The sequence below is a fragment of the Homalodisca vitripennis genome, unplaced genomic scaffold (genome assembly GCF_021130785.1).
Source record: "Homalodisca vitripennis isolate AUS2020 unplaced genomic scaffold, UT_GWSS_2.1 ScUCBcl_11360;HRSCAF=20594, whole genome shotgun sequence".
Taxonomy (NCBI): Eukaryota; Metazoa; Arthropoda; class Insecta; order Hemiptera; family Cicadellidae; genus Homalodisca; species Homalodisca vitripennis.
The window spans coordinates 1-13,246 of NW_025787494.1; the positions used below are offsets into that span (position 1 = coordinate 1).

At 33.0% G+C, this 13,246-nt stretch overlaps 1 protein-coding gene across 1 annotated transcript; it reads left to right on the forward strand.

Moving 5' to 3' along the window:
* Positions 1-3,527: 3,527 nt before the first annotated feature.
* On the forward strand, positions 3,528-12,550 carry LOC124374931 (26S proteasome regulatory subunit 4-like; the record flags this gene model as incomplete). Its single annotated transcript, XM_046833062.1, is given in 13 exon segments — positions 3,528-3,625; positions 3,627-3,656; positions 5,175-5,228; positions 5,230-5,286; positions 5,288-5,362; positions 5,918-6,017; positions 8,166-8,278; positions 8,280-8,381; positions 8,628-8,693; positions 8,695-8,834; positions 9,532-9,550; positions 10,006-10,188; positions 12,352-12,550. Coding segments are annotated over 13 exon segments (1,172 nt in total), but the record flags the coding sequence as incomplete, so codon positions are not given.
* Positions 12,551-13,246: the final 696 nt, after the last annotated feature.

Genomic DNA, 13,246 nt, shown 5'->3' on the forward strand with positions numbered 1-13,246 from the left:
AAACAAATGAAACTGCATTCCCAAATGTTTGGTGTGGAAACATGATCACAGATAGCCACTTACCAACCAGTCTCCAACAATACTGTAGATTAGAAAGATAAAAGAATGATAGATGATACTTGGATTTTATCTGTGAAGTCTCAGCAATTAAACTGGTACACTATGATCTTAATATTGGGGTCAGGTTAGAGAACTCCAAATTCAGATTTTTAGGGTTTTATTTTTAAATAAGTTAGATGTTTTAATGTCATATATAGTATCTAAATCTTGCAAATATTTTGCTATAACAGGTGATTTTAATGTAAATAGTTTAGAAACTCATAGTTGAGATGTTAAATGTTTTTTTAAGATGTTTTTAAGAGCCTTTAATTTATTTCCAACTAATTTTAAAGCAACTAGAGATTTGGCCTGTTTGGACTATGTAGTCACAAATTTGGATGGTAGTAGTTGTTTACTCCTCCTTACTTGAACAAGACCTAATATCAGACCATGCTGGCTTATGGGTAAAATTTTTTCATTTTGCCAAAAACATTAAAAAATAGTCCAATGTTTTAAGAAAACAACGGAAAATTGTACCAAACGATTAATATCCCCTGAAAAACTACATAAATCTAAAATATGTCTAAGTAATCTTGACCGTGGGGCAGAGTGTGTCTGGTAATAATTGTAATGTATATTTGTTAAGTCATTTGTAAAATATGTGATTAGAGTGTTTATTTTAATAGGTATTGTCCAAAAATATCTGTAAAATGTAAACCTACAGAGAATTAACAAGGGGAACTTGTTATTACATCCTGAATAAAATCGAAAAAAATGATGATAAATCAACTTTTAACTTTGGTATGACAAACTGGAAGGATAACTTCAAGTTTAAGTAGATAAGGCACGTTTTAAGAATTTTCAAAAAAATTACAGACAAGAGATTACAAAGGCCAAAATTGCAGCCAATAGCAAGATGATTTCAAACTCAAAAAATCGTTGTAAAGCTGCATGGAAAGTTGGCAAAAACTGAAGGTAATCTGAATCCGATGTCACAGCCACCAATACCTATTAGCACCTGATATTTTAAAATGATTTTTTTGTGAATGTGGCAGTAAATACAAATAATAACCTCTGGCTCGGATTTTGTAGCAAACTCCCCCTCAGCCACAACCAACTAGCAGGTTTTCAATGGAAAACTGATTGATGAAACTTTTGTTAAATCTGTTGTAAATTCCAAGTGAGTAATTCCCGTTGTTGAGGATGTGTATGGCCATTCAAATTATGTTTTAAAAAATAGTATTGATGTAAATTAGTAAGTTACCACTTACCGTATGTAATTAATTTAATTTTATCTCAAGTAGTTTACCCAAAATTGTCTTAAAGTATCTAAAATTACACCTATACATAAGAAAAGGAGATGGAAAAAATCCAGAACAATTATCGTCCCGCATTACAATTGTACCCATTAGTAAGTAATAATAATTGGAGTCCTGTCTTCGTAGCTCAACTCTATGAATATTTTTGTAAAGAATAATTTGCCTATACACCTATCAATTTGGGTTTAGACCTAACCATGTTCAACTAGTGATGCAGTAGAAGCAATAAGTAAACATTTGTTCTCAATGGTTTTGAAAATAAGCTGGTAGTAGGAGCAAGTATGATTGATTTTAAGTAATGCGTTTGATACGGTTTCACATGGCTTATTGTCAAAAAAGCTAAAATATTATGGAATTTTGGACAAAGATTCTGCAATTGTTGAGTAGTTACCTTACAGTTAGGAAAACAAATAGTTTGTATACATGACAAAGATTCTTCAATTTTTAAATGTTTCAGCAGGGGTACCATCAATAGGTTCAGTACTGAGGACCCTTTCTTTTTTTAATTTTTGGTAATGATTTTAGTTTTAATGTTTCCATCTTTTTCTGTTTCTATATGCAGATGATTCAACCAGTACTAACTCTGGTTTGGATATTTTAGATGTGAAAATCTCAACTTAAACATTCATTAAAAAAAGGCAAAAAACAATGGGTTCTTGCTAATGATCTGTTAATAAATGATACTAAGACTTGAACAAATAATATTTACTTTAAAGAACCATTTTTCGGATGTAGAACTATGACTTGTTCAAACCTGTAAAAATTGCTTGGTATTCATTTAGATCATGCCACTCTGTTGGGACGAACATGTTAATCATCTCTGTAAAAACACACTGTCCAGAGTTACTTATCTTTTAAGAAAGTTTGAAGGATTGCCGTGAATCTGGATTGTTCTTGTCATGATATACTTTGGCCTTTTTCATGCACATCTGAGCTATGGTATACGTTCTTTGGGGTGGTTCTAGTTCAGCAAAAAGAGCCTTTATGTTGTATAACAAGCCTCTTAGAATAATAAACGGACTAGCCATGTCGGCTTCATGTAGAAACACTTTTCAACAACTTAATATTATGACTCTTGCATGTATCTACATTAGCTGTAACCTGATTTATGTTAAGAAAAACATTAGTAATTTTAATCAAGCAAATTCAATACATGATTACAATACTAGACAAAAGAAAGATCACTGTTAAAACCTAATGTTCTCCTTAGTACGTGTTTAAGATAGTTTTAAGTATCAAACAAATCTTGTTATTACAATAAACTGCCGGATGTCCATCAGGTCAAACTTCCTTGTAATAAATTTAGTTGTACTATTGTAAAGTGGCTTAACGAAGAAAGATTTTTATCACTGCAGAAGAGAATACTGAACTGTGATATGTTGGACTTGACACCTTAATTTTGTTTATTAACTTTCTTGACGATGCCTATTGTTCGACTTGTTTACTTACATGGAAACTAAAGTTCTTGATTCTTGATTCTTGCTTGTCCTGTTTATTTACAAATACTGATAACGAAATTAGTAATTATGTTACACAAAATCTTTTTGCATTTTAGCAATATCATTGCATTCAGAAAGTAATGGTGTTGAGTTATTAGCAATAGTACAGTTGTTTGTAGACTAATAATTGTGTAAGAAATTTTTTATTATTGGCTGCTTATACTAAATGGCTTGGCTGATTTCAATTTTTTTTTACCAAAATACAGCATTTTTTAAGAGCTTCAATTTAAGATGTCACAAGGTATTAGTTGCCATTTCAAAATTTTGGCTTTGTGTACAGGGGGGCATAGGGGTGAACACCCACATACATTTTTAAAATAATTTTTTTCCCCTAATTAGTACTATACACTCCCGTTTAGAATTTTGATACTTGGACTCTTAAGTCTTTTAATACATGTTTGAAGTTTTCAAATGAACACCCTGTATATTGTATATGCAATAGTGTTAATTCATGAGCAAACATTTATCAAAAGCTGTATACCTGTGAATAGATGAGGCTCGTATTGACCAATTTTCACAACTTTGATTTTGTCTATTTACATTTATTAATTTTCACCAAAATATTTAAATTGGTCTTTTAGAATTTGGAGAAAACTTTTCTGTCACCCTGAATAATAGTAGCTGTATTTCACACTAACTTCCATAAATGATTTGTATTGAAATGTTGCAGTAACTCCACACACAAGGTGTAGACTTAAACTCCTTAAATTGGAAAGAATAAAGGATTACTTGCTGATGGAAGAAGAGTTCATCCGTAATCAGGAAAGACATGAAACCCCAAGAAGAGAAAAAAAACGAAGTAAGTTTTTTAAAAGTTTTGGTGGTCTTAGATTCTAAATATTTACTACCCAAATATTTACTTCCCCCTCCAAAGAGTTCAGTCCGAGCATTCACCATTCTAAATATTTATTACCAAATATTTACTTCCCACTCCAAAGAGTTCAGTCCGAGCATTCACCATTCTAAATATTTACTACCCAAGTCATATTTACTTCCACTCCAGAGTTCAGTTCCGAGCATTCACCATTCTAAATATTTACTACCCAAATATTTACTTCCCACTCCAAAGAGTTCAGGTCCGAGCATTCACCATTCTAAATATTTACTTTCAGTCCGAGCATTCACCATTCTAAATATTTACTACCCAAATATTTACTTCCCACTCCAAAGAGTTCAGTCCGAGCATTCACCATTCTAAATATTTACTACCCACTCCAAATATTTACTTACCGCTCCAAAGAGTTCAGTCCGAGCATTCACCATTCAAATATTTACTACCCAAATATTTATTTCCCACTCCAAAGAGTTCAGTCCGAGCATTCACCAATCCAAATATTTACTTCCCACTTCCACAGTTTAGTCCGAGCATTCACTACTCAAATATTTACTACCCAAATATTTATTTCCCACTCCAAAGAGTTCAGTCCGAGCATTCACCATTCCAAATATTTACTCCCACTCCAGAGTTCCATCCGAGCATTCACCATTAATCTTACTTCACAATGTGTGTAGAACTTTATGAGTTTTTTTCGTTCTTGTATATGTAATTGAGCCATCACTTTTAAAACTGCAGTGTGGTTTATCTACCCCCCTACAATCGTAGGATGAAGACTCTTGGAGCAATATGTAAAAAAAATTTTTAATGGTAACAAATGTTATTAAAACACCACTTTTCCAAAATAGTTTATTTTTTTGGACGAGGCTTGTTTGAAACCAAAGGTTACATCGTCAGGCGACTCCATAAATAAATATTTACATTACAATTAATATTAAAATACCATATGGTGTAAACATGCAAGTACAAAAATTTGGAAATATTTCGGCCAGTAATGAAAAATAAGATATGACTACAGTTTAATTTTTGAATTTAAATGCGTGGGAAACAATACACGTAAACAGAAAAAAAAAAAAGAAAAACTCATAAACAATGAAGAAGGCCATATTGGAAATTTCAGTCTTCTTGCTTCTCAATTTTTTATTCAAAAAATAAACTATTGGAAAAGTGTTGTTTTTATAACATTTATTTAACTATTTTAATCATTGGTTGATTTTGTAAAAATGACACTACTTAAACATAGCTTTTGGGTTTGTCAACCTTATAAATATTTGCTCTCTTTTGAGGAAGTATAGACGAATTTAGGATTAACAATAATTCAATTTTACAGTACTATATTTTCTTATGATTAAATTATAGAATTATAACTGTTGGCTTCTGGTAAAAAAAAGAAACTTTTAAGTCGTGTTAAATACACTACACCAAAACATGAGGTTTTGTTCATTTTAACATATTTTTTATACATGTTAAACTTTGCCACAGGAAGAGAGATCTAAAGTAGATGACTTGAGAGGAACCCCCATGTCTGTCGGGACCCTTGGAAGAAATCATAGATGACAATCATGCCATTGTCTCAACTTCAGTCGGCAGTGAAACACTATGTCAGTATTCTGTCCTTCGTTGATAAGGATCAGTTGGAACCTGGTTGCTCAGTTCTACTCAATCATAAGGTATGTTTTGATATAGTGTACAGATAGACTATGTCAGCATTCTGTCCTTTTACTTCCAAAAAAGTGTTTTTTTGTTTTGTTTTGTGTAACACACATTTTGGAGAATAAAACAAATTTAGATGGAATGTTTACATAATACCCGGTTATTTATCAGAAAATTTCAAGTTATTTGAGTAGTTTCTATAAAAAAATCAACTAAATTTTGAGGATACATAATAAATATATTGAGAAAGCTTTTAAATTGTGAATTGATAAACAATTTCGAATATGCATTGATTTACGTTTTTACTTTTTTTTCTGTGATTTAGAACAATTATAATTCACTGGAAACACACTAAACAATAAAGGAAATAATTTTAACATAATATCAGGTGTCAGTTGTGAAAAAAGAGTGAATCTTAAAACTGCCAATGGCACAATTTCTTCTTTCTCACACTGTTTGTGAAATTGAATGATTTACTCAATTTGAACACGTCTAATAATGTAAAAACTAATAACCTAAAACTTATGTACCGATATATTGTAAAGATTTAAGTGTTTAACTATGGTTTTTAGGTTCACGCAGTTGTTGGGGTATTGTCAGACGATACAGACCCGATGGTCACTGTTATGAAGCTGGAGAAGGCACCTCAAGAAACATATGCAGATATTGGAGGTAACCTTACAACATAAACTTCGGTTTTAAGTTACACAAGTTATTCATCTTATCATTGATATTTTTAATTATATCAGTAATTTTTATGTTTCCCACTCGCCCTTTTTTTAAGCATTTTTTTTTTTTTTTTTTTGTTTCTTCGTGTAACATATTTCTAAATTCCTGGGGTAGTACAGTGGAACCTCGATAAGTCGGATTAATCGGGACCGCGGCCGATCCGGGTTAACGAAAATCCGGTGTGAGCCGGAGAATTAAGAATGGAATTAGGTAAAAATTTATAAAATTCAGTATACTTACAGATAAACTCCCATTATAATATTGTAAAAACATCAAACATATGCATATTTAATTATTATTAATCCTTACAGTACATTTATAACTGTTCATTTCACTGGTAAAAAAACTCAGTCAGCTCTTGGTTGTGCCCCAATGTCGTCTGCGAGTGCGTGCGTGCTGTGCGATCCCGCAGTCTCTTCAACATGAGACAATTCAGCCGGCGATGTTTTTTGCCCTGCCGCTCGAGAAATAAACCAATTAGTTCGTTTAGTTTGGTCACTGCATTTCCAGATGATAATCAATCACTGGATCTTCAATGTCCCCGTCCGCGCTCCTCAGTGTCTGATTCATTAGCATCTGGTAAAAAAACGAACGGCGATCACTTCTTCGTCAGTAAGTGGGGAAAGGGTCAGAATTTGGGGAAATTACACGTCTGTTATTGTTTCCGAGAATCCGGGACAATGACCGCCACTCGGCCGCCTGTATGCCATGCGTCACACACTCACTGTCGTACCAGTCCCATCAAATGCTGATGCAAAACATCGAATTCACGGATTACTATACCACTCATAAAATATTACGTTTTTATTATTGAAATGTTTGTCTGATTTTTTATTTTTTAATAGAAAATCGAGGGCCGGGTTAACCGGACTGCCGGGACCGCCCCGTCGCCAGGGTTAACGGGAGACGACTTTATCGGGGTTGTACTGTATATAATTTTGTTACTTTTAAATGGCCCTCGAACAATATATCAGCTAATAATTAACAAAATTTAGTTTACATAGAACTCATCATACAAGTTGCATAGAGGTAATAAGTCAAGTCACCATTATTACTGTTTTTATAAGCTTGATGATTATAATTTTGAGTCTAAGCAAATCATGAGAAGATTCAAATATGAAATAAGTATAAAATAAACAAGATTTTAATTAACTACAACTCAAAATGTCAAATTATAATGAAATATATTGATTTGTTGGCAATGGCCATCTTATAGCTCTAGTATTTTTATTGTAATATGTATGTATATATTATATAGAGCCATATACAATTTTTTCTAGGTGAAAAAACTAATAAAGTTTTTTTTTACTTAACCTTTGCTCAAAACAATTAATAATAGGTTTTTAAGAGTTGCTTTTATTTTGTGATTGTTCTGAAATAAAATAATGTTATCTTTCTAGATCCAACCATTACTTTGAATGTCATCGAATGTATCTTGGAATAACTAACACTCTACTTCTGCTAAATGAACGTTAATTACAATTAATTAATCTTCCTTGACATGTAATGTTAGTTTGCATACATGCGTATGTAACTCGTATTAGTTTATTAATATTAATGTTTTTGTTTCAAAAATTAAAATAATTACTCATATCACATTCCCGCCTTGGAAAAGGTGGGTAATATCTAGATGACAAGATAGGAAAACAGTTGGACAGCCTTGTGCATCGTGGCATTGCAGGCCTCAGTTGGAAAGCCTTGTGCATTGTGGCATTGCAAGGCCTCAGATGGACAGCCTTGTGCATCGTGGCATTTGCAGGCCTCAGTTGGAAAGCCTTGTGCATTGTGGCATTGCAGGCCTCAGATGGACAGCCTTGTGCATCGTGGCATTGCAGGCCTCAGTTGGACAGCCTTGTGCATCGTGGCATTGCAGGCCTCAGTTGGACAGCCTTGTGCATCGTGGCATTTAATAGCTCTTTGCTTAAACAAATATTGGACATCAAATTCTTTTTTCATATACATTACAATACATCCTATAAATCATTGAATGGTTTAAAATACTCAGTATAACATATGAATATCGATTGTGCAGATTGTTTTAACACATGTTCCACATCTCATATCGTCAGTTTCATGTTGTATTGATTGCAGGACTGGATCAGCAGATACAGGAGATTAAGGAGTCTGTGGAACTGCCCCTGACTCATCCGGAATACTACGAAGAAATGGGAATCAAGCCGCCTAAGGGTGTGATTTTGTACGGACCCTCCTGGCACGGGCAAGACACTCCTGGCAAAGGCTGTTGCCAATCAGACATCAGCGACGTTTCTCAGGGTGGTTGGCTCTGAACTGATTCAAAAGTACCTGGTAAGATTCGAAATGTGTTGTTGATTATGAGAAATTTGGCTGGAAGCATGGGGTACTTTTGGAGTCCTTCAGGTTTTTTAAGCATAATAAATGTAGCTGAAATAAAATAAGTAAAAAATGCTTCTTATTGATTTTAAAGTAGGTTTAGCATTTTTAATTGTTTTATAATCAACATTTTTGAAAAATTTAGTGAAATTGTAAGAGAGGATCCGTTTTAAATTAATGCAATATTTTGTTGCTAAATAGGGTGATGGACCAAAATTGGTGAGAGAGCTGTTTCGGGTGGCAGAAGAACATGCTCCGTCCATCGTAATTCATTGATGAGATTGACGCTGTGGGGACTAAGCGTTACGACTCCAACTCCGGTGGGGAGCGTGAGATCCAGCGGACTATGTTGGAGCTGCTTAACCAGCTGGATGGCTTTGATTCTCGTGGAGATGTCAAGGTCAGTCTGTTGTTTGTTGTATTTATAGGCTTTTCTTACATTTTACTTAATAATTAAAGCAATTAAATATTTCAAAAAAATCTGATACTTGGTACAGTTTGGTTCTGGAGCATCAGAAATCAGGATTACCCAGAAATAATATAAAAATTGTTAAAAAATTATTTAAATGGTTTAACAATGATTAATTAGAATAGGTCAAATATTTTACTTATAATATTTTGAGCAAAACTTTAAAGATCAAAACAAGTGAAATAATAATAATGAGAAAGTGGTTTTGTAATCATATAAATTTTGGTATTATTCAAAAACAAAATTTAAAAATTTTTTTTGTACTAACAGCATGTGTCCCTTGAGGTCAAGGAGAGTAACTCTCTGGGAAATGTGATGCATTTAAGAGTCGGCTGTACAGGTGGCCATATTGATTTTAAACCACATAAGAAATATTTGAAACCTTGTGTGCTTTTACAATCTTATTTTTAGTCATAGAACTATATAGGAGATGTTTTAGTGTAACGATATAATTAATACGCATTTAAACGCTTTTTTTAGCTTTTTTCAATATTTGTATTGCTTATTTATTTTTTTGTTATTTCATTGTTAAAATGCTGAAAAAGTGTAAACTTTCAAGAAAAAAAAAAAATTATAAAATCGTTTATTTTTTGCATGCGTATTAATTATATCTTAAAAAGAAGACAATTCCCAGAGTGCTACAAACAAAATAAAAGTATAAAAGTGCATGAGGTTTAACATTGTCCTTAGAGGGAAAAACATTCAAGGTTGTTTCACTACAGCCAGCTTTTTAATATAGGCAAACTCTGCAAGCTTTGTGATTGGACTCCTCAGATCAGGGTGTCTGTGAGCAGATTCCTCTCCTAAGACCCTCCTCCATCCGAAAAACCCAAATATTGTTACTTCTGGACAGTCTTTCTAAATAAAATTAACTACTTTAACGTTAAATCTTTGAGTTCCATAGTAGTTTTTTGTTTCATTAACTCAGCCTCAGGAGTAATCTTGTTTTATAGGTTGGATATTATTGGTTTTCGTCATTTTGTGCATTTAATTGGTAGAGATGCAATGAAACATAGTTTATGGTTGGTCTAATTTTAGTCTAGATTTGTTCATTACATTCATGCGATTACTAATATTTCAGGTTGTGATGGCTACTAATCCGAAATTGAGACGCTGGATCCTGCTTTGATCAGACCTGGCCGCATCGATCGTAAAATTGAGTTTCCCCTGCCAGATGAGAAGACAAAACGTCGCATCTTCAACATTCACACTTCTCGAATGACCTTGGCTGAGGGAGTCAACTTAAATGAGTTGATAATGGCCAAGGATGACCTTTCTGGTGCCGATATCAAGGTAACTTATTTTTTCATTCATTGCGTTAAAGTGAAGCAGAAAAAAAAATAAGAATCCATTGTAGTTATTGGTCAAAAAAAAACCTTATTTTACGTGATATCAGAAAATTGGCAGTTTGTGCTAATTCATATAATAATGACTTTAAATTTAATATCTAAACAACCAAAGTTTTCCTAAAGTCTCGCTCTAAACAGTATCCTCTTTTTTATTTATGGACAAAATAAAAACTGTTTATTGACAAAATAATTATTTTTCAGTGATGTTTGTGTTGTAAAATCCTAACAAAATTGAAATTCAATATATTATTTTAAGAATTCTAAAAATGCACCTGTTCAGATCAGACAAAGAAATTACCCAAGAAATTACAAAGAAATTTTATTAATTTAGGTATTTTAACTGTTTTTTAATCTCTATATATTTTATTTGTTGTTATATATTCATAAAGATATTTTATCATATAATGTAAGGAATGAAATCCATGAAAGATTTACAAGGCATGGTAATCGTCTTGATGTACCCTTTCACAAGATTGGAAAAAATTAGATCTAGCCATACTATAATGTGTATTAGACTATATAATAAGTTACCACTCTCAACCAAAGATTTATCTTTTAGTCTCTTTAAATGTAAGTTACATAGATGGCTGGCTGCTCATCCCTTCTATAGTATCGATGAATTTTTAAACATGCCAAATTCTGAAATTAATGTTTTGTAAGTTTGTTATATATGTAAGATTTATTTATTTTATTTATTGACTATTTATTTTAGTTTAATTATTTAGTTTAAGATTTTATTTGATATTTATCAATGTTATTTTAATTCAAGAATTAGGTATAGCAAAAATGATGTTTTATATTATCAATTTGCACTAGTTAGTCCTACCTATGTAGTATAAACATTAACTATGACAAGTTATGATTTGTAACATAAAATGATGACCATGTCGATTGCTATATGCCTAAAGACAATAAAGATTAAGAAGATTTAAGATTTTAAGATTTTTTAAGACCCATATGCCAGGATTTGTAGCAGTTGTTGAGAAATGTCAATTTCATAAAAAAGTATTGGGCAGTGAAAATGTAACATGGAGGACTTATTTAAGTTACAATTTCAAGATATTTTCTTCTAAAGGGCAGCTCACTCCCATGCACTGATCAGGCCCCTCTTGGGAAATTCACCATACTTGATTCGAAGTCCAAAGAAGGTGCAGTAGTATTGCAGGGCAGTACAAATCAGGTATTCAACAGTTTTTTCCTGCTCCGTAAATAATCTTCAGAGCGGATCATCCTTAAAAATGCCGACTCTATGAAGGTGATTCCTTAGATGCCCATATTCCATGATCAGATCCACAAACTGAGATGACAGCAATCTACTTACTTTCCAATACTGTGTGACTTGTGAATGATCTCGGGTTCCAGTTTTCTGTGGAAAAGGAGGTAAATTTGCTTCTAATACCGTGAGCAGTTCTGTGACATAGGCGAGACGAGTAGGATAGAATATGAAAACTGGTATCGCAGAAATCTAGTTATCTAATGCAGATTTGTTTATTAAACATCACAGTAAAAGAGACATTGGGGTACGTATTATTGAACCAACTGTTGTTGCTCAAATGTAAATGGGAGTAAGGCAGAGTTTTGGGAGAAGTTGGTTCCGTCAAAGGATATTCCTCTAAACTTCACTGAAGATCTGGTGGTTAGAGGCAACCACTAGGGTATGTTGTTGACAAATACAAGGAAATTTTGTGTACTGAAAGTGAGTGAGAACTGACTTTGCCATCTTGAACACAAGTTCCGATATCCTAGTTACGGGCAAATCATTCCAGGCGTCACTCTTGGTAACAGAAGACGTATCAAGCAAAATTACGGATTTAAGGTTGTAGTGATTGTGGAATACATAATTTTCATGTACATTATTCTGTAAATAACACCCTTAAACAAATATTTATAGCAACCTTTGAAATCTCTTGTGATATTTCATTCTTTTTATAAATTATAATTTAAGCTCTTGACCTCAAATAACAAGAACGTTCCAAATTAAAGTTGAGTACCCGACTTTACTCCAAGTAAACGGTGACCGTAACAGATAATGAAATTATATGTTTAATTATAATTAGATGACTATATGTAATAATATGTAAATTTAACTCAATGAAACATGTTTCAGGCTATCTGTACCGAGGCAGGGTTGATGGCACTGAGGGAACGTCGCATGAAAGTCACCAATGAAGATTTCAAGAAATCCAAGGAGAGTGTTCTTTACAGAAAGAAGGAAGGCACACCCGAGGGGCTATATTTATAATTTGTTTACTTTTTCTATTTTTGATGTTTGATTCAGCAAATAAAAACTATGAAATTACAAATTATTTTCTTGTACTGAATATTCCAATAAAAGTATGTTTTAGTTTGTTCCGTTAGAAAATAGTACAGTCTAACCCAACTGTCCAGATTAACTATCGAGTTAAATCTATGGATAACCATGGGTATTCAAGGTCAAACAAAATTGTATACAAAGAAGAGAAAAACTGAATGTACTACTGCTACTTAAATGTAAGTGATAGTAGCGTTGAATTGTAACAAAGCAGTCATAGCTTACAATTTAAAGTTTACTTTTCAAAATCAGTTACAAGTGAATATATGTAAAAATTAAATGGAGATGTTCCAAAATGTTATGAAAAATAAACATGAATTGACTATAATGTGATTGAGTAATTAAAGCTAGATAAAAATTCGATTTACAATACAGTAAAAGCCCGCTAATCCGGCATCCAATAGTTCGGCACTTTCATTTCATCCGGCACCGTCTTAAAAAAAATCGCGTGTAAATGAGATATTTTAACCGCAGTGTGAAACGTACAGTTCGCAAGAGCGCTCGGAAAGGTTCGTGCTCAGTCGGAAGGGATCGTATGTGAAGCAGCAGCTGTGTGTGAGGGGGTTCAGGGCCACTTGCCGAGTGTCCGCAGGTTACGTGTTTGTCTAGCGTCTGCCTCAGTCTCAGGTCACTGTCAGTTCGTACTCGAGTGCAGTCGTGAGTGTTGTGCTCGTTCATATTGTGTTTTAAC